This window comes from Lepidochelys kempii, chromosome 23 (assembly GCF_965140285.1).
Source record: "Lepidochelys kempii isolate rLepKem1 chromosome 23, rLepKem1.hap1, whole genome shotgun sequence".
Classification (NCBI taxonomy): Eukaryota; Metazoa; Chordata; order Testudines; family Cheloniidae; genus Lepidochelys; species Lepidochelys kempii.
The window spans coordinates 4,804,528-4,830,706 of record NC_136402.1 but is presented as its reverse complement, the minus strand read 5'-3'; the positions used below and the strand labels follow the sequence as shown (position 1 = coordinate 4,830,706).

General features: G+C 40.7%; 1 protein-coding gene across 3 annotated transcripts in view; it reads left to right on the top strand.

The window, feature by feature from the left end:
- Positions 1-26,179, top strand: part of ARHGAP35 (Rho GTPase activating protein 35) — a 109,022-nt gene that overhangs the window by 47,005 nt on the left and 35,838 nt on the right. For 2 of the 3 annotated variants that reach the window (XM_073321926.2, XM_073321927.2), the window contains exon 3: positions 7,471-7,615. In XM_073321926.2, coding sequence (XP_073178027.1) covers positions 7,471-7,615 — 145 coding nt within the window. Of the gene's footprint in view, positions 1-7,470; positions 7,616-11,386; positions 11,715-26,179 lie in introns of those variants that run through there. The other variant, XM_073321928.2, reaches the window with a different exon arrangement.

The window sequence follows — 26,179 nt, the reverse complement described above, 5'->3', positions numbered from 1 at the left end:
ACAGAGGTTATGGCTTGCCCAAGGTCACCTAGCTATTCGTCATTTTGTTTTCCTGGTCTTAAAACTAACATAACACTTACACACTCATTGCTTTGTATAGATGTAAAATGAAGGTTAATACTCCACATTTTCTAATCTGCTGAAAGATCTGTATAGATATGTTGCAAAATCCATTAACTGTCCCTGAAGAATTGATTGAATCTGGCAAATAGAAAATAGGAAAAGTTCAATTAAGGCATTATGACCTCCATCTTCAAAGAGCAAGGTGCTAATAAGAGGATCCAATTCCCTCTAATCTTTAAGTAACTCATCTGATACTAGAGTTTGTTACATGGCAGATTTTGCTCATTTCTTTGGGCTAAAAAATTAATTTTCTCCCTCAGGTCTAAAATGTGAGCTCTGGTCAGAAAGTTATCTTATTTTAAGACTCAAATGATATAATAGAGCAAAATATACACTGGCACTAAATCCAAGACAGGGATGGATAGAGGAGAGTGTTCAGCAGCCTTTAGAATTTGTTTGGTAAGAGGCAAATTGTGCTTGGCATTTTAATTGGTTCTGCAAGTTTTGTGTTGTTTTAACATATTCCTGTTTTGTCCTGACAGCTTTTTGTTAGTAGCCTTCCTCACTCTATTCAGTGCTATCTGCTTGTTGCTGTAAAAGGCAAAGATCCCTCCAGGTATGTGGGAGAAGACTGTTGGCTCATGAAATCCAAGCTCCTGGCATCACAAGGGGCTTGATTACATCATTTCAATTTCAGAGTAACAGCCGTGTTAGTCTGTATTCGCAAAAAGAAAAGGAGTACTTGTGGCACCTTAGAGACTAACCAATTTATTTGAGCATAAGCTTTCGTGAGCTACAGCTCACTTCATCGGATGCATACTGTGGAAAGTGCAGAAGATCTTTTTATACACACAAAGCATGAAGGTATTTTTTCATGCTTTGTGTGTATAAAAAGATCTTCTGCACTTTCCACAGTATGCATCCGATGAAATGAGCTGTAGCTCATGAAAGCTTATGCTCAGATAAATTGGTTAGTCTCTAAAGTGCCACAAGTACTCCTTTTCTTTTTACCATTTCAATTCTATCTTTTCATGAATGTTCACAGTGGCCTTGGAGACAGTATGCCTAATATAATCCATGCAATAGTGCATTACTTAAAGCATATGGCATCTGCACCTTCATGAGGCCAACTCTCAGAGTAACATGTCCAGTGTGGGCTTCTGCTAGCCTTTCAGTCACTTTTATTTTCATGATAAATTTCTTTTCTCACCATCTTCCATAGTCTGCAAGCTTTCTGTAGCTGATTCAGTACTTTGTCTGATCACAGCTAGTAAGAGATGATGTAATTTAGTTCCAGCTACCTTGTTTTAATGCAACAGAACTTTAACTCTGTAGATTACTGGTTTGAATCCAGCACAGGATGTTAGGAAATTTAGCATATTCCAACTTCAGTGGTCCATATGAAACAAACAAATGGACTTTTGGTCCAGCCCCAAACAAGGATGTGCATCCATATTTCACAAATCATCATCACTGTTGTCACTAATTGCCCTACAAATTGACAGTCTCCTTGGAAGCCAAGGATTGAATGACACACTGAAGCTGAACAACCTTTCTGAATGCTAGAAATAGTTTATTCAAATCAGGTTTGAGACAATCACAGAAGTCGGATTGTCTTACTGCTGTTTGTACTGTAAGTAGAAAAGTTCAGTCTCCAGAATTACCAATCCAACACCTTTCACCAGCATTAAATTCACTTAAAAAATACAATTATTTATTATTTGTATTATTGTAGTGCCTAGAAATCCCAGTCATGGACCAGGACCCCAGTGTGCTAGACACTGTACAAACATAGAACAAAAAGACGGCTGACTTTTTTGCTTAGTAAGGAAGTATTAGTATGCCTTTTCCTCATCTTTCGGTTTCAGGCTGGCATATGTGGAGCTGAGTAGCCCCATTTGCCTACACTGGAACAGTGCCTAGATTAATTAGGATTGCACAGTGCCAATTTTATTCTCATTTGGTGTATCAGGTAACGCATATCAGCACTGGTGAGTGGTACCCGTAACCAGATTCCAGCATCAGTTCCTCACAGATGTGTAGTGGGAAAAGGTAGCTCTGCTTGTGACCTCCTTACAAGTTGGTTGTGATTGCAAGTTGAAAAAAGCTGCCAGCATACTTCTAGTCATTGCTGAACCCACCCTTCAGTCCTCATTTACATTTTTCTCCATTTTCTTTCGTCTTTAATCTTGTCTTGTAATTGAGTAGCTAAAACTTCATCCCAGAACATAAGTCTTGTCCAAGTGAATTGCCTAAAGTTTTGCCTGATATGGGTTAGACGCAGAGAGGCCATCATCTGTGTGATGCTTCTTGGCAGTTAACCATCAGAATCGGCAGCTTTTGCCCTTAACCATCAGGCCCCCCTTCTCTGGGCTGCTGTTAGAATTCTCTCCATGTTCTGGCCATTGAAGCCACGCCGTTGTCAGTGTATCACTCTGTGCAATCTGGTCCAACCCTTGGACGTGCTGTGGCTGTGCCTTTGCAGTGCAGCTGAGTTGAGTAGAAATACTGTTTTTTGCCAAGTTCCAACAGATCAATGAGCTACTTCAAGAATGCAAAGATCCGAATAGTTCTGGCTCTCACGGTAGTTCTGTTCTCTGAACAGCGACCAGACTCTGCTTTATTGCTTTAAAAAAAAATAAACACAACCTCATATACCATTTTGTCAGCTGTGTACCATACTGTTGACCAAAGCATAATACATTAGCATTTATTCAGCACTCTGTGGTTTCGTGTTCTGCACAGCTGTTAATTAATCCATCCTCACACCTGTGAGAGAGCTAAATATTTCCCCCACTTTACAGATTAAATATTTTTAAAATAAAGATAGCTATGCTTTTAAGTCTGTGTGGAGAACTCTCAGCAGGATCATGATATAATTGCTTCATTAAGAGGGAGTACAAAGCATAAACTTGGAAGCTTTTTGGCAGTTACCCACTTCTAGTTCCTGGTCCTTTCTCTGGTTTCCACTTCCTCTCACTCTGAAGCCATTCTCTACTTTACCTGTTACAGCAACTTGCAGAGCTTCTGTTTTGAGAGGAGAAGAACAATGAAAAATGAGCTGTTTCATGCGGTGCTCAGAAGTGGGTCCTGGAGCCCTTCCTCGGAAAGCAAGAATATTGTCATTGCTGCTGCTTAATCCCTTGTCTCCCACCCTTTTCTGGTCTCCATAAGCCAAGAAGCTGGAGTCCTGGAGCAGATTCTGAGTGAGTCTCCTACGTAGCAGTGCAGGCATAAATTACAAATATCCCTGTATGTAGGCAGGCCTTTGTTTCTGGCAAGGTTCTTAATGCTGAGACCCAGCCAAGACACCTGCTGTTTTTATAGAAACTGTCAGCATGCCTGAAGTACTGTGAAGAGTCCTTGCCCTTTTAAAGACCAAACAATTATATTCTCTCTGAGCAGGAGATGTGTGGGGCAGGCAGTTCTGTTGTATGATCAGGACATGCTTTTTGTAAGTACAATTCTTGGTGATTTTTCTTAGTGAATTCTAGGTGTTTAAAAAATAAGTAGCACTGACATGCGTCTATCTTTCTAAAGACTTGATTTATCTATTTTGTAGAGGCTTTCAGTCAGATTTGCTAACTGAGAATTAGCTGCTGTAAATGAAGATGGATGTTGGGATGGTGTTGCTTTCTTCTTGCTGAGTGCCTGCTGCTGCCCTGTAACCCTTTTAATGATTCCCTAAAGAGTGATGCATGCCTAGCTAAGGGCAGGGGACTGTCCATTAGACATCTGGCAGGTGGCACCAAAGGGTGACATTTCCAGCTGAAATTTACACAGTAACGCTTTTATTGCCTGAAGTTCTAGAAGGGTTTTAGTGTGGCTTTCTACATATGTTGTAGCCTCAAATTTCCTTGATGCCCTGACTTTGGTGCACACCACATCTAGTCACAGGAGGCTAGAGATAGAGCTACAGGTTACCAAGCATTCTATTGCCTTTCGGACGAGTCTAAGGCCTTGTCTACATTGCCACTTTACAGTGCTATGACTTTCTTGCTCAGGGGTGTGAAAACACCCCCTCACCCCCCCCTTCAGAGTGCTGCAAGTTCCAGCGCTGTAAAGTGGCAGTGTAGACGGTGCACCAGCGCTGGGAGCTACTCCCCTCCTGGAGGTGGTTTTTTTACAGCGCTGGGAGAGCTCTCTCCCAGTGCTGGTACTGCGACTACACAGCCACGTTTAACATTACTAGTGAAGACATACCCTCACAAACTTTTTTAGAAATCTGCTAGGTCATCAGAATTTGCTTCCTGTAAACATTTATCAGCAGTTTCTTTCCCCTTTATGGTTCATCCAGCTACTACTTGTGAAGAAGAAAGAGAGAGATTCATAGTTCTAGTATTTGTATTTCGCCATCATCCTGCTGTACTATGGATCAGTGGTTCTTAGCCAGGAGTCCAGGGCCCACAGGGATCTGTGAGCAGATTTCAGGGGGTCCGCCAAGCAGGGCTGGCATTAGACCTGCTGGGGCCTATGGCAGAAAGCTGAAGTCCCCACCACCTGAGGCTGAAGACCGGGGCTCACAAGTCCCTCCACCTGGGGCTGAAGCTGAAGTGTGAGCAACTTAACTTTGCGGGGGCCCCCTGTGACATGGGGTACCAGGGAATTGTCTTCTTTCCTAACCCCTGACGCTGGCCCTGGCTTTTATATGCAGAAAAACAGTTGTGGCATAGTTGGACCATGGAGTTTTTATAGGATGATGGGGGGGAGGGGGACGACCTCGAAAAGGAGAAGGTTGGGAACCCCTGCTATAGATGATTAAAATGATGTACAATGTGAAAGCTTTCTAGTGTTTGGAGTCATCCCAGTTACAACTTCCTGTCATCTCACTGTTGGATCTCTGACTGAAACACTGATTGCAAACTTTTTCTGTGTTGAAGAGGTCTCTCTTCTGTTAGCTCTGTCCAAGCATAGTGTGCTGTACTTCATAGGGTTAGTTACGACAGATGAGGATTTTGTCGTCTTGGCAGTTGTACGTGATGAAATTTGCATTGAATTTCAGTAGATCTGTGAGCTAGAACTATGGCAGCATTATTTTAGACAGCCTCCCAAAAGGGGTCTGCTGAGGTTTTTCGTCTGTTCTTGGAGCCAAATCTGAGAGGACAGTGTCTCTTTTTCACCTGTTAATTTATTGCACAGAGCAAGCATGCACGTAGCAAAGGGGCATGTGACAAATTGCTCATCACAGACATAGTAGGTGTGGCAAGGGATTGATATTAGGATTGAGAACTGTAAACTACATATATTAGAAAGGTGGAAATAAGTGTCTCCCTGTACTGATCTGCTCACTTTTTCCTCACTTTCTGTACACAGGACCAGCACACAGAGGTACATGTAGTAGGTTACATTTCAATTGTTGTGTGGGTTTAGCTTTAGGTGTGGACAAGGTTTTCGTTCCTTTTTTCACCACTTTTTTCCTACTAAATTTGTCACGTGATACCTATTCTAAATTTGCTGTTTGCTTTTATTGGCACAAACAAGATGCTGTGCCTGTTGCACAAAAATAAACATTTCCCTCATTATTGCAAATTCAGTATTGTTCTAATGTGTCCATGTGTGTCACCACTGCTATGCAGGAGGAAGTTTTATAGAAACGCAGACTAAACAGGAAGTGATCTGTTCCAGCGGGGTGGGGATATAGACAATGTGAGGTGTGTGTGTGAGAATTTCTTGGAGTCACATGGCCCAGCATCTGGATAGCAGTTCTCTCTAGGGAGGTTTGTTCATGCAGCTGTATACAGTTATTAGGCTTCTGGAATTACAGTTCTCTGACATTGCAGGTCAGGAGTTTGAGTAAGAATAATCAACTCACCAGGTCTCAAAATAAATCTGGACACCTGCTCTCATAAGTTATTTTTGTCAAACTAGAAACTGTATGGAAATTGAGCCACCACTGATTAATATTGTCCAACACGTCAACAGCTGTGTCTTCCGTTAGATCTCCTACCATCTACCTCATCTGGAGGGACTGTTAATGCTTATTTTGTGAATTGATACCTACTGAAAAGTGTTTGACTAGCCAGCTTACCTATTGAAAAGTGTTTGACTAGCCAACTTTTATTCTTTAGATGTACGAGCATTTAAAAAACGATTAAATACATACAATGCCCAAAATAAGTTGCAGAGAACTTCTTCACTCAACCAAAACCATCCTCTCATAGCTACCCACTTAAGAAAAAGACTGTGTGTGTGGGGAGGGATGGGGACAGGACAAAAAATTGATAGAGATGAAAGAAATTCCGGTGGATAAAGGGCTCTTCATTTAGAGTGCCCTTCTTGTGGTCCACTGATGTATAAATCTGTGGACAGTAAACTCAGATAGCCCTGTTGATCTCCGCTATTTGCAGCATCATTCAAAGAATGGAGATAGTTTCATAGATAACTATAGCCCAAACTATAAAGATGAGAACTATTACTTCAAGTATGTCTAGAACCATCTGTGCGCTAGAACTGCACAGGCGTAATGTGCTACCTATGCAGAACAACACTAAATAAATGGGCAGCCACAGTCTGAACTAGCTGAAGTTTCCAAGTGGTTTTAGGGTATGTATACACTTCAATTAGATAGCATTGCTGGCCTATGCCAGCTGACTAGGACTCACAGGGCTCGAGCTTATGGGACTGTTTAATTGCGATTATAGATTCATAAATACTGAGGTCAGAGGGGACCATTACGATCATCTAGTCTGACCTCCTGCATAATGCAGGCCACAGAATCTCACCCAACCACTCCTGTGAAAAACCTCTCACCTATGTCTGAGCTATTGAGGTCCTCAAATCGTGGTTTAAAGACTTCAAGGAGCAGAGAGTCCTCCAGCAAGTGACCCGTGCCCCATGCTACAGAGGAAGGCAAAAAACCTCCAGGGTCTCTTCCAATCTGCCCTGGAGGAAAATTCCTTCCCAACCCCAAATATGGTGATCAGCTAAACCCTGAGCGTATGGGCAAGATTCACCAACCAGAATACTACAGAAAATTCTTTCCTGGGTAACTCAGATCCCACCCCATCTAACATCCCATCACAGGCCATTAGGCCTATTTACCATGAATATTTAAAGATCAGTTAATTACCAAAATCATGTTATCCCATCATACCATCTCCTCCATAAACTTGTCGAGTTTAATCTTAAAGCCAGATAGATCTTTTGCCCCCACTGCTTCCCTTGGAAGGCTATTCCAAAACTTCACTCCTCTGATGGTTAGAAATCTTCGTCTAATTTCAAGTCTCAACTTCCTGGTGGCCAGTTTATATCCATTTGTTCTTGTGTCCACATTGGTACTTATATGTCCACATAGATGTTTGGGCTTGGGCAGGACCCTCTGACCTCGCAGGGTCCTAGAGTTTATTATCCTGTGTATGTTGTGGTATTTTTCTTGTTATATTAATTCAAGGATATTCTCTTCCACAGAAACCAAAGCCAAAGCCTCGGCCATCCATCACAAAGACTCAGTGGGAAAGTAATTATTTTGGGGTGCCTTTGTCCACTGTAGTGACTCCAGAAAAGCCTATTCCCATCTTTATCGAGCGATGTATTGAGTACATTGAAGCAACAGGTAAGAATTTCTCTTGGGGCAAGCATCAATGAGTAAAAGCATCCACTGGGAGCTTGGTGCAAAAGTCATATGTTTTAGTTTGTTAGGAAGTCCAGGATCATATTACCCTTGAGGGAGAGAGGCTTATAAAAATGTTTGTATGCAGATGCCTTTTTATATATTGGAAGACTGGAATTACATTTTCCTTAAGCTTCCTGCACTTAACCCTTTAAGTAAGCCAGGTTGCACTGCACTTTTTTTGGGGGGGGAAAAAAAACAAAAAACAGGTTGTATACAAAAATCTGCATTACAAGCAGTCTAATTGGTTAAATTGAAATGCTGAATACAATACAGTATTTAGGTTATGAACTTGAATCCCCATTCCTTGCAATTTCAGCTTCCCTGATTTTTATTAGTAATTGACAAATCATTTGTATTTCATGAGATTAGAAAATGAGATAATTTGCTTTGTTGGGTTAAAGCTGAACTTTATTTTGGTGCCGATGTGGGCTTGGGCTTGTGCCTCAATCATGCTACACTGAAATTGCATCCAGATGCTGTAGAACTGCGCACTTTGCTGTTTCATGTCAACAATAAAAACTCATTTAATTTCATTCTGTTTGGCAAATGTATTAAGGTTTGTAGTGCACCGAAGATGTAAAGTGCCATTCTTGTGATTTCAGAAGTTTGCCAAATACTTACTAGCCACAGAAATAAATGTGGTAGCCAGAGAGTAATATGAAAATAACACCCCCCCATCACCAATATCAAGGAGTGGTGTCCTAATGAGAAACCCAAACCCAGCAATCCCCAGTGTTGTCATTCTCTTCATGGTACTGGCCCCAAACTTTGTGTTTCATCTTGTGCATTGTTAGGAAAATCAGATTATATACTGAGTTTAATTTTCTGTCTGGCTTCTGGAGAGAGAAGGATGGGTTGTTCTCCCATCCCCCTTACAGATGCAGAGTGGAAGGGCATCAGGAAGCTTGTGTCTTTTTATTTTTTTTTTTTTACTTTGTTCATCCTCTCCCTGGATCACACCCCTACTGTTGCTGCTGATCTCTGCCTTATAGCAGAGTGAAAACGACATTACTTTGACCCGCTTCACTCTGCTGTGGCATAGATTAAGGGTATATCTACTTTACAGCTGCTGCCGTAGCACCATAGTTTAGACATTTCCTACATCAAAGGAGGAGGTTTTTCCATCAATGTACTCAGTCCACCTCACTGTGAGGCAGTTGCTAGATGGACAGAAGAATCCTTCCATTGACCTAGTCACATCTACACTGGAGGTTAGGTTGACTTAACTGTTTTGTCAGGGCATGACATTTTTCACATCCCTGAGTGATGTAGCTAGGTCAGCCTAAGTTTTAGGTGTAGACTGAGCCTCAGGCCTCTGCTGTTCTTGGACTGTTTTTCAGGGTGGTAGGTGGGGAATCAGTGAGAAGGGAGGAAGAGAAAACATTCACCTTTTACAACTCTTTAGTCTGCCACAGGCATAAGGAATGGCATGAGCTACCAGTTAGCAACCTGTTGCCATGTCAGCTGAACATTGATGTGCATGATAAAGAAGACAGAACAGTCGAGGGGCAGTAGTGGAAGAAACTATTGTTCAAGCATAACTTAAAATTGATTTAAAAAATAACTCAGTATCCCATTCTTCAGTATTAGTGAGTGTTCTTATTTGGCTTTTCCTTTCCCTGTGTTAATACAATAGGCCCTGAGATTATTCCTGATTCTGACACTTGATATCAATCTGTTTTCTAGGGATAGAGAGTTCCCATACCTAGTTCTAGTTCCATTTCTGGGGGAGTGACTTCTAAACCTTTCAACATGGAAACATACATTATTTTGGGCCTACTTGTACATTTCCCCGTTTGCTTGTTCTGTACCTGAAGTGCAATGCAAGGATGTAATTTTGGAAGTTTATTTAATGGTTAGAGATTATCCTTGAATTCTGAAGCTAGGGTTGAATAGTACTGAAAGTCATCACAAGATTCAGTTCTGCCACAACTTCTGTGTCAAAATTCTTTAACTAGCAAAGAATTCTAGATGTCCTAACTATATCTGGATGGTTTACTTAATTCTGTTTGAAATACACTTTTTTGTGTTTCAGAATAGCAGCTGTGTTAGTCTGTATCCACAAAAAGAAAAGGAGGACTTTTGGCACCTTAGAGACTAACACATTTATTTGCACATAAGCTTTCGTGAGCTACAGCTCACTTCATCGGATGCATTCAGTGGAAAATACAGTGGGGAGATTTATATACACAGAGAACATGAAACAATGGGTGTTACCATACACACTGTAAGGAGTGTGATCAGGTAAGGTGAGCTATTACCAGCAGGAGAGGGGGCGGGGGATCTTTTGTAGTGATAATCAAGGTGGGTCATTTCCAGCAGTTGACAAGAACGTCTGAGGAACAGCAAGGGTGGGGGTAATAAACACGGGGAAATAGTTTTACTTTGTGTAATGACCCATCCACTCCCAGTCTTTATTCAAGCCTAAGTTAATTGTTTCCAGTTTGCAAATTAATTCCAATTGAACAGTCTCTCGGAGTCTGTTTTTGAAGTTTTTTTGTTGAAGAATTGCCACTTTTAGGTCTGTAATTGAGTGACCAAAGAGATAGAAGTGTTCTCCGACTGGGTTTTTGAATGCTATAATTCTTGACGTCTGATTTGTGTCCATTTATTATCCACTTCAATCTCTTTATTATAATAATAGCTCACCTTACCTGATCACTCTCGTTACAGTGCGTATGGTAACGCCCATTGTTTCATGTTCTCTGTGTATATAAATCTCCCCACTGTATTTTCCACTGAATGCATCCAGTGAAGTGAGCTGTAGCTCATGAAAGCTTATGCTCAAATAAATTTGTTAGTCTCTAAGGTTCCACAAGTCCTCCTTTACTTTTTTGTGTGTGCTTACAGTATTTTTGATCCTTTTTTCGCCCTCCTCTGGTTTTCACTTGCTGCTTTCAAAGCCTTGATAGCATTTGAGGTGGGAGGTGCTCTTAGTCTCTAGTAATGCAAATTCTTCTTCAGTAATAGCTATGCTCAAGATTACAGGCTTAAACTAATGTGTTAGTAGCCCAACACAGTCAGGCTGCAGATTACAGTCTCTTTACGCCTGGATTTATTCTCTCTAATCCAAGTGTAATCAGTAATGATTAAGTATCATTAAGTGTGGACAGATTGCCTCAGCCTGCTATTAACCCTGATAGCAACATCTGGAGTTGAGTAATGGTGTTAACACTCTCACTATTTGAAACTTCATGACAAGGGGGAAAATACACTGACTTTTAATCTTTCAAGGTCTGGGTCAAATGAAGCCTAGACAACAGTCCAAAAAGTCAATTTTAAAGTGTGATATACTGATTTAGTTCCAATTAAATAACTCTTCAGTGTAAGTCTGTATTCTATATTTGAAAATGCTTCTTTAGACAAGGATTCTCTTCTGTTTGATCTAGTTGTTAAATGCCAGCAAAGCTTTGCTGGAGTGCTAAAGGACGTAAATCTTTGGTGTCCTATCCCCACCTTCTCAAAAGTCATACAACAGGGTAATGTGTACAGACAAAATAAAGCTAGTGACATATATATCAGGTTTCAGACTTCATTTAAAATGAAAATGTCTTACATACACAGAACCTGCTTTTAGAATAGGTGTAGGTAGCATCCCTATTGCTTTTACTGGTCCCTTCCGTTATGCTGTTCCTTTGTTAAAGGTGTTGGGGTTTGATGCAATGTGTAGATGGAACTTAATCTTCAGCTACCCTTCTTTATCCTCTTCAGATACTGAGTTTGTAATGCTCTGAACTGGAAGGTGAAGACCTGACACAGATATTGAAAATCCAGTCGCTGATATTTCATTTTCACTGATTTTTCTCCAGTAGGTGTGATTTATAAGCCTATCCCCTAATCCATATTGGGCTTCTGAGATGTCCTAATACTTAAACTGCCTGCTCTGAAGAGCAGCTTTTTGCTAGAGACAGTTGCATTTTGGTCCCCATCTGTTCTCATTTTTTCAAAGTGGTGATATGGCTCCTCAGATCTGTGTGGTATTTAAATTACTGTCAGGATTCAGTTGTTGGAGTCTTTGCTTTGACCAATGGAAGGTTTTCTCTTGCTTGGTGATAAGTCCGTTTATCTTGAGGGAATTGCCATTTTCTCCTGAAGATCTTTGATCCTACAGCTGTGGCCTTGAATGGTCATTTTCTCTTGGGGGCTCTAAATTTATCTATATATGTTTCAGCTTTATTCCCTTATGGCTCATATGAGGGGAAAAATGGGACAGCATCTTTGTTGCTTTGATGGTATAATTCAGGCATTTGCAACACTGGTGACCAAGACATCTGTAAAGACCCAAGAATTTATTTTTCCAGCCAGAGCTAAATTCAAATAGTTCTGTTGCCTGCTCAACACCCAAAACAGCAGGATATTCCTGAAGAGATTCTCTAGTCTGAAACCTGAAGTATTCTGCATCATCAGAATTTCCTAGGTTTCCGTTTTTGTGTGTTTGTATAGGGGAACATCTTTTGTCATTGCAGTCCAGCTCTGTTCACTTAAAGTTCGTGAGGGGAAAAATAATCTCTTCTTGAAACGCTTCCTAAAACATGCCTTCTATCCACTGCATGTGCCTATTAATTTCCCTATCAGTGATACAAGTTCTAATGTTTTTAATTTATTCACCATATATGTTCGACAGTTTGTTTATACTGCAGAGGAATGCAAAAATTAAAGGGAAAAAAATTTATCTGTGGACAAGTGGTCAGTCATTTCAGTTACAAATGATTGAGTTCTTTCGGTGGTGGCGGTGGTTGTTCTTACTATAGTACTGCAGTAGTGCTTATGAGTTCCAAACAGCGATCAAGGTCCCCTTGTGCTTGGCACTGTACAAATGTATAGCAGAGATGGATGGTCCTTGTCCCCAAAAGCTTACAATCTAAGTTGTAGACAGATTTTAAAAGTTGCTGTACAATCTGCTTTGGCTTGGCTGGAAAATTAAACTAGTTTCTTATTTTTCTGGGAAAGGGTAACTGCTCTTGACCTACCTGACTATTTTGATCTACCAGAGTAGCTGAAAAACCCAGGCTCTATCTCTTCCCAGTCACCATACACCTGTGATCAGAGAGCTAAGTCAATACATTCAAACTAATGTTCATCACCTCCCCATCTTCCGTCTCTCACCAGAATAGCAACTCAGTTCCGTTCTGTTTAGCCTCTTCTCTCCTTACCCCAGAGGCAGCTCAGTTCTCTTTGCTCCCATTCCATGTGGCCCCACTCTTTCACCATCCCCTGATTGATGTCACTCATTCTGCCCCAGCCTCATCGATGGCCTCTTTTTGGCAGGTAGGAAACCTGACACATTTATTTGCCCAGATATTATTTCTACTTTTCCTGAGCTTCTGCGTACTGGTTTAGTTAAATTGGTGCAAGCTTGTGTGCACACGTTCTGGTTTCAGTTTAAGAATGTCTACACACAAACAACTGTCAGGAATGGCACAGGTAAACTTAGTCCTGCCTCAGTGCAGGGGGCTGGACTTGATGACCTTCATTTGTGATTCTAAACTTGCACTGTCTACACACAAACTTGCACTAGCAAACTAAATCAGTTAAAAAACATACCTTTAGTTAAACTGGTGCAACCCTGTGTGTATAGACAAAACTTAGAGTATTTTACTCCTTGGGTACGTTGGACTGGGTTTTTATGTGCACAGCTACACTGATGTATCTATATATAAATTGGTTTAATTTTTGTATATTTGCTTTAGGGATAATCAATATGTCATATTTACTGGCAGTTATGGCTTATTTTCATGTGTGTTTAAATATGCGCATTTCTTTAATTGTAATGGAAGTTTCTTTTGGAAAAGCCAGTAGCTTTAATTTCCTGAATAGTGATCAGCAGTTGGCTTGATATAAAAGGAAATGCTTTGCTTAAGGACATATAGCTGCCCTGTTTGCTAATCATTTAATTCACTGGAGGAATGGGTTATACTGTTCTCTCAACTGGCAGTTCAAACGCGCGCAGTCAGTTGTCTCAGCATGTACAGACTCCTGTAGATGAGTCTGAGACTTTTTGGCCATCAAAATACAAAGACTATTACCTGGTCTTTCTCCATGGGCTAACATGAACTAAGTGTGTTGCAGAGGCTTGTAAGAGATCTTGAGTTGTAAAATTAAACATATGCACTTAAAGGGGAAGTTGGATTTGCATGGTAAGAGATATAGCGGGGGTGGGTGGCGGCTAGTTAATCAGAACTCCACTAAATGATAATTATTGCAATATCAGGTCTCATAAATGTGTTCTAATATGTGAAGGGAGGAGGACAACCCCAAGTTCTTTGTTTTCTGAGAAATATGGCAGTGAGCTTGTATTAACTGTATGTAACCAGTTCTCACCAAACTCAGAAGAGCCAAAAAGGGATAGTTCTCTTTCCCCTGTTTACACCTCTCTTTGTGGCGTGTACAAAAAATGTGCAGAAGTCATTGATTTACTAATCATCAAAGATTTGTTCCAAAGAAGATTCTCTTTTATAGATTTGATAGGAAGGGCCCTTAATGTTTTGGTAAGAGTTTGGAAAAATGATTATTTGTTCTGCTTGAATTAGCCAAAAGTGAGGGTGAAGGCCAATAGGTTGTTGCTAGTAGAGGTCAAGGGCTGCATGAGGAAGGCAAGGGGGGACTAAATGGTGTAGGGGGTTGGTAATCAGATACAGAGCCTCTCCCCTCTGGGTCACTAGTTCAAATCAAACTGGTATCAGCAGGGACTGAAAGTTAGCATCTGACAGCTGTTCATTGGCCTGCCTGAAAGGAGGTCTGGTGGTCCTAGAAAATAGAGGATCTCCTTTTGTCACTAAGTTCTGCAGTCAAAATTGACACACAGCCACTAACTAACATTATTTGGGTTCTTTGGACTCAAAACGGGTTTTTTTGTTTGTTTGTTGTTTTTTAAAGAACTGAAGTTAACAATCACAAGAGGCATCAGAGAGATGTTCTGAACATAATACAGATCTTTTAAACCTAAACAATTGGACAATGTTGATTTTTTTTTTTTTAAAGTAAGCATGGTATTCTGCTCGCAGATTAGCCCTTACAATAGAGAGAGAAATATCTTAGTGCTTCACAAGTATTTTTAAGGCTGTAATTGCTGTGCTAGGTTTTTATCATAAAGCTGTCTTTGCTTCAGCAGCCTAAAGATGAATAAAATGCAAAGTGCTGTGGTGGTTTTGCTTCCTAATATCATGCCAGAGGTTCCGACTGCTGATTCTTCTACTTACATTTTGCACATCTTCTTTTGGCTGTTGCCAAAACGTAAATTATTTTCTTTTGAACATGTAACTAAAGTGTAATAATCTGCAAGTAGTAGCATTTTCAGGCATAGAACAACCAGCGACTTTGTAATACAATCCTGTCGAGCTTTCGTTTTGTCAGAAGTAATCCTGTTCTAGAATTTAGGACTGCCTTCAGATTAACTCTAATCTCTGGCTGTTGCATTCTGGTAGAACTGCATAATATAAGGCCATTTTTCTCTGGAGCACTTTGAGTGTAACTTCTGTTTATATTGTTCAGTGGGAAGGAAGAGCTTTGAATGAGACCTTTTTCAAAATAGAAACTATAAAATTCCTCCCAGGAATGTTGGAATATAGCAATAGGGAGCCAGATCTTGTTCCTGCTATCATTGTACTATGCTTTCTTATGAATAGATTGCTTCTTATTTATGCTTGCTCTTTTCTTTGAGCCTTTTGATCCATTTGCAGCCATTCTGTGTGAGAGATTGGTTTGTACTCTGAAATGGCCGGTGTGTAGAAAACAGTCCTCTAGGATTCTGTCTGCAGACATTTTTAATATTGCAAAAACACAATAGTCTGTCCCTCACAATAGAAAAACCTCTCTTTCTTTAGTGTCCTAATGAGATATTAGGCTTTCAGTCTGTCAGTGCAAATCGCTCACCATCAGATAGAGCAGTGTTTCATTGGCATAGCTGAAATGAGGTATCCCATTAGCCCACTTGCTGTTGTATCAGCAGTTCAGGGAAGCTTTAACCACTGGTTAACACACACACATCCACTTCTCATAAAGGAAACTGCACAAAGGAAACTGGCTGACAAGGATACATGTCATGGCTGCTGCCTAACCAGTAGGTAGTTCCACGCCTTGCATGAACATCCGACTTCCTTGGTGAAAGGAGAGATGAATATCTTCAATTAGGGCTGTTGCATATTGCAGCATTGGCATTAGAACAACCAGCTGTAACGATGTTCACCCTAGCATGGACTTGCAAAATACTTTTCACAACTATTACAACTTCCACATGACCTTTCTAGGAATCAGTTCAGATGTGCTGGGTGAAACGTGGAATCGTGCTTATGCTGTGCTACGCTGTAATAGACACAGAGGTGTGTGTATTTGCTTGCTGGGGCCTTAGAGCCTTGTGGTATTAGATTACCTTGTATGGCTTTACTAATACAATTCTACAGCAAGCTCTGAAGCCCTGTTCACACTGTAACTAAACTAGCTAAAGCTAAAATGTCCAGTGGTGCTATCTCAGGCTATTTCTCTAGCAGGGTTTGAACACAGGTGCAAAATGTTTTTTATTTTAAAAAAAAAAATGGTAAGGTGACATGCTCTAATCATGTTGACCATTCAGTGATAAATCATGTGGTTTTTCTTGTAGCATGTTCAAAGTTCGTAATGCATCAGAACTGCAACTAGTCCTCACTAGGTCCTCCCACTGTGTTACAAATAGCTAGGGGAATGATTTTACGTGCAAGGCTGTGTCTATCAGCTTTACATCTGTAGCTATAATGTATTCAGACAGTACTGTATAAATAGCTATCGGGACAAGGTTTTTGTTAGTGCATCTGTAGCTCATTTTGCCCCAGTGGGATGAATAATACCCTGCAGTTAGCAGCCAGAATTCTCCCTCAAATAATGGAGTGCTCTGAGTATTGTTAATCTTTTTCTTAGTTTGGTAGATCAGTTAGAGGCTGAGAGCCCTTTGGGCAGACCAAGTACTGGTTGGTTGGTTGTATGTGTTGATAGTGTGCTGTGCCCTTTGTCATATTGCTGACACCCTTTATGATGTATATGCTGAGAGTGCAGGTCTAACCTGCTCCGAAACAGGCAGAATCAGCACATACAATAGATCTCTAGCTGGTGTGTTAGAAGAGGGATTTTGTTCTGTATGTGAAGTGGAATGGCAGTGATCAGCCATTGATAATCTCCATAGTGAAACCTAAATGGTGTCACCTGAAGATGCTTTAAATCAGTGGGGTTGACCATTTAGATTTTTCTTTTACTATGAAAATCTGTTCATTTGTTTTACCTTTCATGGTACAACACTAAAGACCATTTGAAAGATTATCTTGCTTCAGGGTATTTCTCTGGTCCTGATTTGGCAGGGATTTGAGTACATATACATCATAATGCCCAATACAAAATATATATTTGATTCCAGCAGGTTTTGAACTCATTCTTCTGGTGATCATGTGCTTCTGTTTTGATTAACTCTGTGGCATGAGCAGGGGGAATCCATGTTTTATCAGATTCTACCAATTAGTGTAATTGAAGGTTTTAGGTTTTTTTTGTTTGAGGGCTCATAACTTTCATAAATGTTTGCTCTGAGTTTAAACTTCGTGTACAAGAGGCTTTTCCTAGAGGAGCCTTAATCTGTATAGTAGGGGAAAAAGTAATTGTAATGAGGAAAATAGTTAGCAAGTTAGCCAAAAGGGAAAAAAAACTTGTGAATGTAGGGAGGTAGGAAGGCCAAGAGTTCAATTCTGTCAATGTTTGGCAACTTGGCCACTCTGTGCCTTTATTAGCACAGCTTTAACACTGTTTATTTAACAAAAAACAAAAATAAGCCCACAAAAAGCAAAACAAAACCCTAGAACTTAATTGAAAACCAGAAGCAATGCAGTTCGCTCTGATATCCTGGAAGGTAGGTTGTACTGTGTGTTTTTTTTTAATCTAACAGCTCTGAGCTATTGACAAATGAAACTGCATTATGTTGGTTTCTCTCAGTCAAAAGACTAAATCCAATTCACTAGTTACAGTCTTGCCCTGTGTATGTGTTGGTCCTCCAAACTTCACTCTTCATCAGTTTGTCTCTGCAGCATTAATAATTGAAGTAATGTGAATAACTGTGGAAGTTCAAACGGAATATAGATTCTTTTTATCCCTTATAGCAATGGTGGGTGAAACGGGATAACATCTGTGAACCATTTTAATATTTAATTTTAGCCAGGTTGATCTTGATGCCTTAAAATAAATCCCTGCATGTTTGTCCCCCTAGGAAAACTAGTCTGTGAACCTTGGATCTAAAACTGAAGATCAGATTTTCTAAGTGAAGTGACTTCTCTCTTACTCTCAGTGAAAAGAGTAAAGCTTCCAGGTTGCTTGCTATGTGGGCTAGAATAATCACTTCTGCATACTCTCTCACCATCCCACCTCCTGCATGAGGGTGATATTACCTGGAGTTTCACCTTGTGGTATTTCACATGTGGGATTCAGTGATTACTTGTTGAAACAATTAATTTCCCAGTGGTTAGCTCAGTGTTTAATAACCCAAAGGTCTTAGCAGCAATGCTGCTGATGTAGCTTTGATATTAAATACGAGAGGTCCTTGTGGTGGAGGGAATATCAGTAGGTGTTCTTGTTAGTGCAACATTGCAAGGGGGTGAATCTTCAGCATAACTCCCTGGATGAAAGATCCATCAGCATTACCTAGCTCTAAAAGAAAAATTGCCTCAAGCTATAGAATTGGAACTAGAGAGAGATGAAGAGTATCTCCATTACCTGGAAATATTCTTTCAGGGAGAACATTAAAACCTGCAGCTTTGGATTCGTGGCTGCATTAGATCAGATTGTGTGCGTCATTCGGAGTTCGCATGTCAGCCTCAGCTCTTTGGTTGCAATTGAAAGCTCTAAATAAAAATGGACTTTTGATTTTTGTATGGATGGTTGTGACCCCCACCACTGTTTGCTAGGCTGACTGAATAAATGAGCAGAGTGCTTTGTGTGGAAGAACGTATTTAAATTTTGTCTTTTAATTTCTGATGGTGTCTTCAGGAAAACAACTTCTTGTTAGATCAAGAGACCTTTAGAAAACAGATTCTCAATGATTATTCTGGGAGACAGATATGAATCTTATGACAAGCAGAACTGCAGAAAAATGTCTCCCAAAAAGGGGGAGTCTTATACAAATTCCAAAAGGATATGTTGTATGTTATCCTAGCCCTATTGACTATTTATTGCTGGGTATGAAGTGGGAATTTTCTGTAATCTTTTTGAGACTCCTGTGTATGCCTCGGTTTCCCTTATTTTTTGCATGTTACTGGGAGAGGCAGGACTGTTTGATTTCAGGGCAGGCTGGGCGACATAGATATGAATGTTACTTAGCTCTCTGAGCCTGAATGGGATGTTAAAAATGACTGGCCGAGGCTGACCCCATATAAGTGGAAAATCTGAGAAGATGGCAAATCCAGTCACCAGTACACTGATGTCTAGCAACCAAGGACCGAGAGAAAGATGGAGTTCCCCACCTTTCAGCAGAAAAGCTGAGCAAAATCTCCCAGCTCGAAAATAAAAGACTGGGGAAGATGTGAGGTGGGGGGACAAAAGTTGGCTGCTACAGGGAGTCATGGGCTCTCACCTAGGAACTGACAAGGAGGTGAGAGAGAGAGATGGAGTGTGAACGTGAGGGTTTCACTACAGCTTGGCTGGGGGCTCTGGGCTAACCAGAATGGTCTATGCCTTAATCTTCATTTCTCTGTGCTAACATAAGTACTTCCTATGTTGTGTGCCAGTTGACTAATAAACCCTGCTGTTTTGACAACACCATTTGAGTGTCACTGCAAATGCTTGGTGAGGTACATTAATCCCTGAAAAATGTATAGGTCTCCACCAGGAGCATGTCTCAGGTGGACTTACTGAACAGAGCTCATGGTATGAAGCAGGAGTGTTAAAGCAGCAGAGGTTCAGCCTCAGGAGACAATGAGGCCATGTCCCCTATCCTGTAGGAAGAGAGAATCCCCTTGGGGGTCTGGCATACTGAAGGGGTTCCTCTAAGAGACTGCTCCAGAGCTGGGGGCGTAGGACCGATACTGTGGATCAGTGACTTTGATGTCCTAAATATAGTCTCCACTTTGAGACCCAGCTGCTCACATATTATCCTCTATGGTTTGATTTGCAGGTAGGTTTCAGCATTAGATAACTGAATCCTGTTTAGCCAAGCAGAGGTGGCATGTGTTAGTGTGGTATTTCTAATCTCTAAAGGTCACTTCTCCCTTCCTTTCCCCAGGTGTAGGTGGAATTTGTAATCTTGGAATTTGTCCTTATATGTTGTAATACCTGTGTGGGGAATAAGACTATGTTATAACTTCAGAGCCATATCTTTTCCGGTTATTGTCCTGTGACACCTTAGCTTTTTTCTACACCAAGTTTAGACTTGCAAGCTCTTCGGGGCATTGTCTGTCTATAAGGTGCGATGCGGATTTATACCACTACTGAAATGTCAGCCCTCTCCACCTTTTTATTTTCCTCTTGGGAGCCTATATTTTATACTGTAGTGAGGAGGAGTGAAATTCTTATAAACATACCAAATCTTCTTTTCTGTTGGAGTCCATGACTACTCTTCCTTCTTGGGTTGAGAGTACCGTGGTTCTGGTACTAGAAGGGGTACTTACAACAGCATATGTTTATTTATAACATAGGGAGCAGAGTGTTATTTTTAGATAAAATTCACCTAAAATTTATGACTTTAACAGCTGTTTGGTGCCTTATTGTCGTATTTTAGTAGGTGCAATTAAATAAATGCAGGCAGCTATCAGGGACTTGATTTATTTTTTGCTAAATGGCAAACTTATGCCTGGCAATATCAACATGGAGGAAGATTTAGTCTCTGCACCAAGGAGTTTATAACTTACTTCAATAACTGAGATTGCATCTAACATTGTAAAGACTTGGACTCTCCAGTACTTTAACATTTGCCATTTACATCTGTTACCCATGATCTTTTACTTGCATTCTCTTGACCCTTCGGTAAAATCTGTCTTGCACTCCTGTCCTTTATTGCATAGCATTCTGTAATGTAAAGATGATGTTCTCAGTGCTGAAAATAGAGCACAACAATGATCCTGCACTATAAATACTAAATGGAGACTAGCTTTGATTGTAAAGACAGAAAATCATTTTGAAATCTGCATTTTAAGAGCTTTATGTACACAGCATGTTCAGGCGAGATGTGGACTGGTTAAGTCATGTGGTATAGCAAAATATCGTTGTCTTGAACTCAGATTTTCCAGCTGTCTCTGCTGCCTACATGGTTGATTTGTGGGTGATCCCAATTGGTGGAAATCAGGTTCTAGAAGAGTGCTATGAAAACTCTCCAGTAATATCTTTTTAAAAAAAAAAAAAGGTGGGAGAGTTTTATGACCAGATACCTGAGTTTAAGCAGTTTTTTCTACTTTCTCCTGTTGTGGTAATTTTCTAGTCCTGCGCTCAGCCAATAGTTTATTCCTGAAACATTGACCTCAGTGCTTTGGCTTCAGTACCTTTCACATGTTCACCTGGGTCAGCTGGTTCCCAGTCACCAGCATACAAACCTATGCTAGTAGTTGAGACTTGTGCCAAGTATATATGCCCCTTCCTCCACATCGTGTCTCCTTCTCTTGTTCTTGTTTTAACTTAGACTGTAAATTCTTCAGATTGGAGACTCCCGTTTTCATTTTCTATACTTTATGCTGGTGTAGTACAGTATATCTAAGTTCCCTATAAGCTGTGTGGCCACGCAGCAGCCTATGTAGTGCTGCGTAGGCACTCGGGACCCGCCCATCTGTGACCTGCTGCAGCTGGGGGAGGGGCAGCCCGAACCCCTCCCCTACCCCGAACCCAACCCCAGCCTGGACCTGCTGTGGCTGGGGCACCCCTCCCCTGGCCTAGACCTGCCGCGGCCAGGAGTGGGGCACCTATCCCATGGCCCCAGCCCTGGAGCTGCCGCATCAGGGAGAGAGCTGGGGGAAGCCCCACCGCAGAGCCTGCACCCCCAGCCAGAGCCCTCACCCCGCCCCCACCCCCATACTCCAATCCTGTGCCCCAGCCCTGAGCCCCTCATCCCTGGCCCCACACTGGAGCCCTCACCCCTCCCCACCCCAACCCTCTGCCCCAGCCCTGAGCCCCCTCCCACACTCCGAACCCCCCCCCCCATGTGACCCATGTGTCACACATCACTTCCATATTGATGCACATAACATAATTCATTCCGCACATGGGTGGGAAAAATTAGAGGGAACACTGCAGTATATACATAGGTGCACCCAGTTGATTGCTGAACCTGTGTTTGTTTTGAAGCAGCTCAAGCTCCAATTGTGGGATCCTGAGGAGCCTAAACCATTGCAAAATGTCCATAATAAATGGGAGGTGGTGGGTGCTGTCGAGGTCTTATTCTGGTAAAGTGCTGATGGTGGTGGTGTCTGAAAAAGTTGGAAACTGCTGTTTTAAGCTACCAGTCATCAATTTTAGGGAACTTTCTTCTTACATTGGTGTCTCCCTGAACCCTATGTCCTGCAGGAAGCGTTTGCTTGCCTCTGACAACAAGCAGAGCATCTCCTGGCTCTTTTCTTTCTCCTGGCTCTGAAATTCTAACAGCCATTTGAAGAGCTTGGTAGTCAATGAAGCAGTTTGAACAATGATTTGAAAGTGGTTTTGTGTGAATAAGAAATACATGGCAAATGAATGATTCATGGCAATCCAGACAAAACCTCTCCTCTAATGATAGTGTTAGGCTGGGTTTGGCAGCAGACCGCCAAATCAACTGTATTGTTTTAGATCAAAACACTGAGATCTGTCATTTGTAGAGATGAGAAATTTACATATCTGGTTTGCTCTGTGCAGTCCTTTATTTCACTAAACAGATCTCTTTCGGCCTCTGGAGAACTCAGTGAATGAAACTTGCACTTGAGGTCTCAATAATGTGTCATTCGTTTGATAGGTAATTGGGTTAAATCCGAATGGCTCTGTGGCCATGGGACAGTCACCATGCTAATATCCTACTGCAGTTACCACTGTTTTGAAACCACACAGAGAGGGGCTTTTTGACTTTGCACAGCTACTTTGCACAGCTAATTTGAAATATTTCAAATGAATGACAATTTTTTGACTTCCCTCCCCCACGTTTAAAATGTTTCCTCCATTTCTGGATGATGGAAACATTATGATTTTGCTTAAATGTGAAGACTGATGCATTCATTTAAATGTGCTACTTGTGTGGAATTAAGGTGGTGGGGAAATGGAATCTTTTCCAAGTGCCAAAGTTGTAAGGAGGTCTCAGACACCTCAGGCATCCGGCAGCTTCTGGTGACATTGGATTATGGGTGCCTGCTCCCAAGTTTGAGGTTTGTGGTGTCCTAGGCAGCTAGGAAAGCATGGAGATGGGAGGTTGACGAAGGGAGGGAGGTACACAGATGGCTGGGTCTTCCCAGGAAAGGCACAACAACCAGTAGCAAGTTTGCATAAATAAAGAGGCAAATTTCTTTTGTAGGTTTTAGTAACTGATTCTACAGACATTTTACACTGTGGCCTAATGGAGCCTGAATAGATGACTAGTTCTGAGGAAAGGTGTGCATACTTCTAGGTCAATGACAGATGGCTGTTGTAACTGTCTATTAGAGATTCTACTCAGTTTACTGTACGGTGATTATTCAGGAAGTTTAAAACCAAGACTGTTGCTTGATCAGAGTGACAATGGCAGTTCAGGAATTATGAAGTTCAATACCAAACAAGGCAAGGCTTTGAGCCAGTAAATGTTTCAGTGAATACTCTCACAGTGGGGGTCTTGTGATAACATCAGGGCTACAGAGATTTGTCTTCAGTGTTGTTCAGTGTCAGAGCTTATTCTGAAAGACTTCTAATTCATTACAGTCCTGTTGATACTGGCTGGGGAAAAGTTAACCCTTCTAGTGAGCAGTGGCTTTTTAAAACATTGTTCTTGCTTGAAAATGGCTCACAAGTTTTGACAATTAGTGCACCCAAGCAATGTGAATTCCTTCTTGTAGTGATGCTGTGAGAGGAAAAATATTAAAAGAAAATATTTAAAAATCAGTTTCACTGTCACTAAAATGCCTCCTTAATTATGCATGACATTACTACAGGGCAGAGTTAAGGTTGTTTGGTTGTCTTAACTGTTTCTGTAAGATTTCTTACATCTTACAGTAACATGTTCGGATTTCTTTTAAGTATAACCTTAACTTTGAATTTCCTGGGTTTATAATGCCTGGTTCTAGGAGAATTACAGCAGCTTTGTCATATTTTTTACCTTTAAATTATTGATAATACTCTTTGCCTTAATGTATAATCGAAAACTATATACTGTTTAAAATCTCTGGTTTCATTCCAAGCAATGAAACTTGTTTTTAGTGTATTTAATGTAGCCAAAACCTGCTGCAGTTCTTCTCAAACGGATTAAAAATAATGTCCACCTCCATGTATAGGAAGTGAAATGTTCTATGAACCATCTCAAAGAGTGCTAGTACAATTTCTCTGTCTATGTGGAAGTGAAGAGGGAATTAAACAAGCTGTTAGCTTCCTCAGACATTTCTTAACATGAGAGCCTTTATCCAGCACCATCCTTTTCAAATGGATGAAAACATAGAAAGATTAATGTAAATTCCAAGGAGATATGTACACAAAGCTCAAAAAGATGTCATCTTACCGTCACTGACACATCATGAAAAAATGTTACTAAATCCATTTAGAGGCAGTTCTGCAGATTATAGTGTTGCAGCAGCAACTTGGAGTTGAGGTAGCACTTTCATTCTAAACCTCCATTTACAGGCATTTGGGTTTTGTTTTGTTTTTTTTTGTTTTGAAAAATTGCCTGGTCAGGCTGATATTTCCCATGTTCGTTCTCTAACACATGGATTTTTTCAAGTGTGTGTAGAATGTTTGTTGAAATTCCCCTCTGTTTTCAGGTCATTCAAAATGTTCATTAAAATTTCAGCTTTGCTAAGAGCATACATAGTCCTCTGTAAGGAAAAGTGCCTATAACATCCTTGAAGAATTGTCCTTTATAAATCAAATTGTGGATTAGCGTAATGGATATTCTCTTTGTAGCTTTTTATAAGTAAGTGTGTGTGTATAAATCTTCTGTCTCCAGGGTTTTTTCAACCCTATATACCTTGGATGATACAAAGAGCACATAACTTGGAATTGTGCATATGTGTATCTACATTTTGTTTTAAATTCAGGAGAACCTATTTAAGGGTCTCCTCTGTATATACCCATGTCTCAGTTAAACAAGAATCCCATGTAAACAGTTTGTTTATACAGTACTGAATTTTACCACTCATTTCATTTGGCTGAAGCCTGATTACAATTAATGTACATTTTATTAGTGCATAAAACAGATTCACTTTTAATTTAAAATACAAAATTAGTAAAATGAACATAGCCAGTGCATTTCTGGCCCTTTCCTGATTGTCATTATAAGACATACAGAGAATTAAGCCGGAAGCATTTTGTGACTTTTAACTGCCCTGTTCACACTTGTAATTGTAATTGACAGTGTTTTAAGCTGAAAATCACGACAACATGGATTGAGCAATTAGTCGTCCTATTAAGTGACAAAACGCTTATTCTGTTTAATGAGAGAAAAATCAGTTATTTGAGGATTGGTGTATTAAAATTGGCTTTCTTGGTTATCCATGCCTTGTTAGGAAAATAGGAATTGCCAGACTGGATCAGACCTATGATCCATCTAGTCTGGTGTCCTGTCTGACAGTGCTTACCACCGCATGTTCAGAAGATAGTGCAAGAATTCACACAGTAGGCAGATAGTGAGTGATCTGCACCGCATTAAGGTCCCTCCCTAATTGTCAAATTGGTTTAATCTCTGAAGCATGAGATTTTATATCCCTTCCAATACTTCTTATTACCATTAACTATGGATATTCTTGTTATACAAGTTTCAGAGTAACAGCCGTGTTAGTCCGTATTCGCAAAAAGAAAAGGAGTACTTGTGGCACCTTAGAGACTAACCAATTTATTTGAGCATAAGTGTTCAATTCACCTTTGGATTTTGCTAATTCTTGGCCTCAGTGATGCCCTTTGGCAATGAGTTCCACAGCCTAATCATGCATTATTTTTAATATTAATTATGCAACTTTTGTTTGTTTTCATCAAAAAGGTGAGCAGTGATTGGGCAACTAATATAGTGAACGTCTGTGTAAGTGACATGAGATCTGAGGCTAAAATAGGGAAAGAACGAGTTAAGAATTATTTAGGGCTTGCCTACACTAGAAAATTATGTCGCTCAGGGGTTTGAAAAATCCACAACCCTGGGTGACCTAGTAAAGCTGACCTAAATCCCCTGGTAGACAATGGCAGTTCAATGGACAAATTCTTCTGTCGACCTAGCTATCCCCTCTTAGGGATGTGGATTATCTCTGCTGATGGAAGAACTACCTGGCATAGGTAGTGTCTACACTGAGGCTACGTCTACACTACCGCCTGTGTTGGCAAAACTTATGTTGCTCTGGGCATAAATATTCCACCCTCCTGAAGTTACACCGATGTAAGCACTGGTTT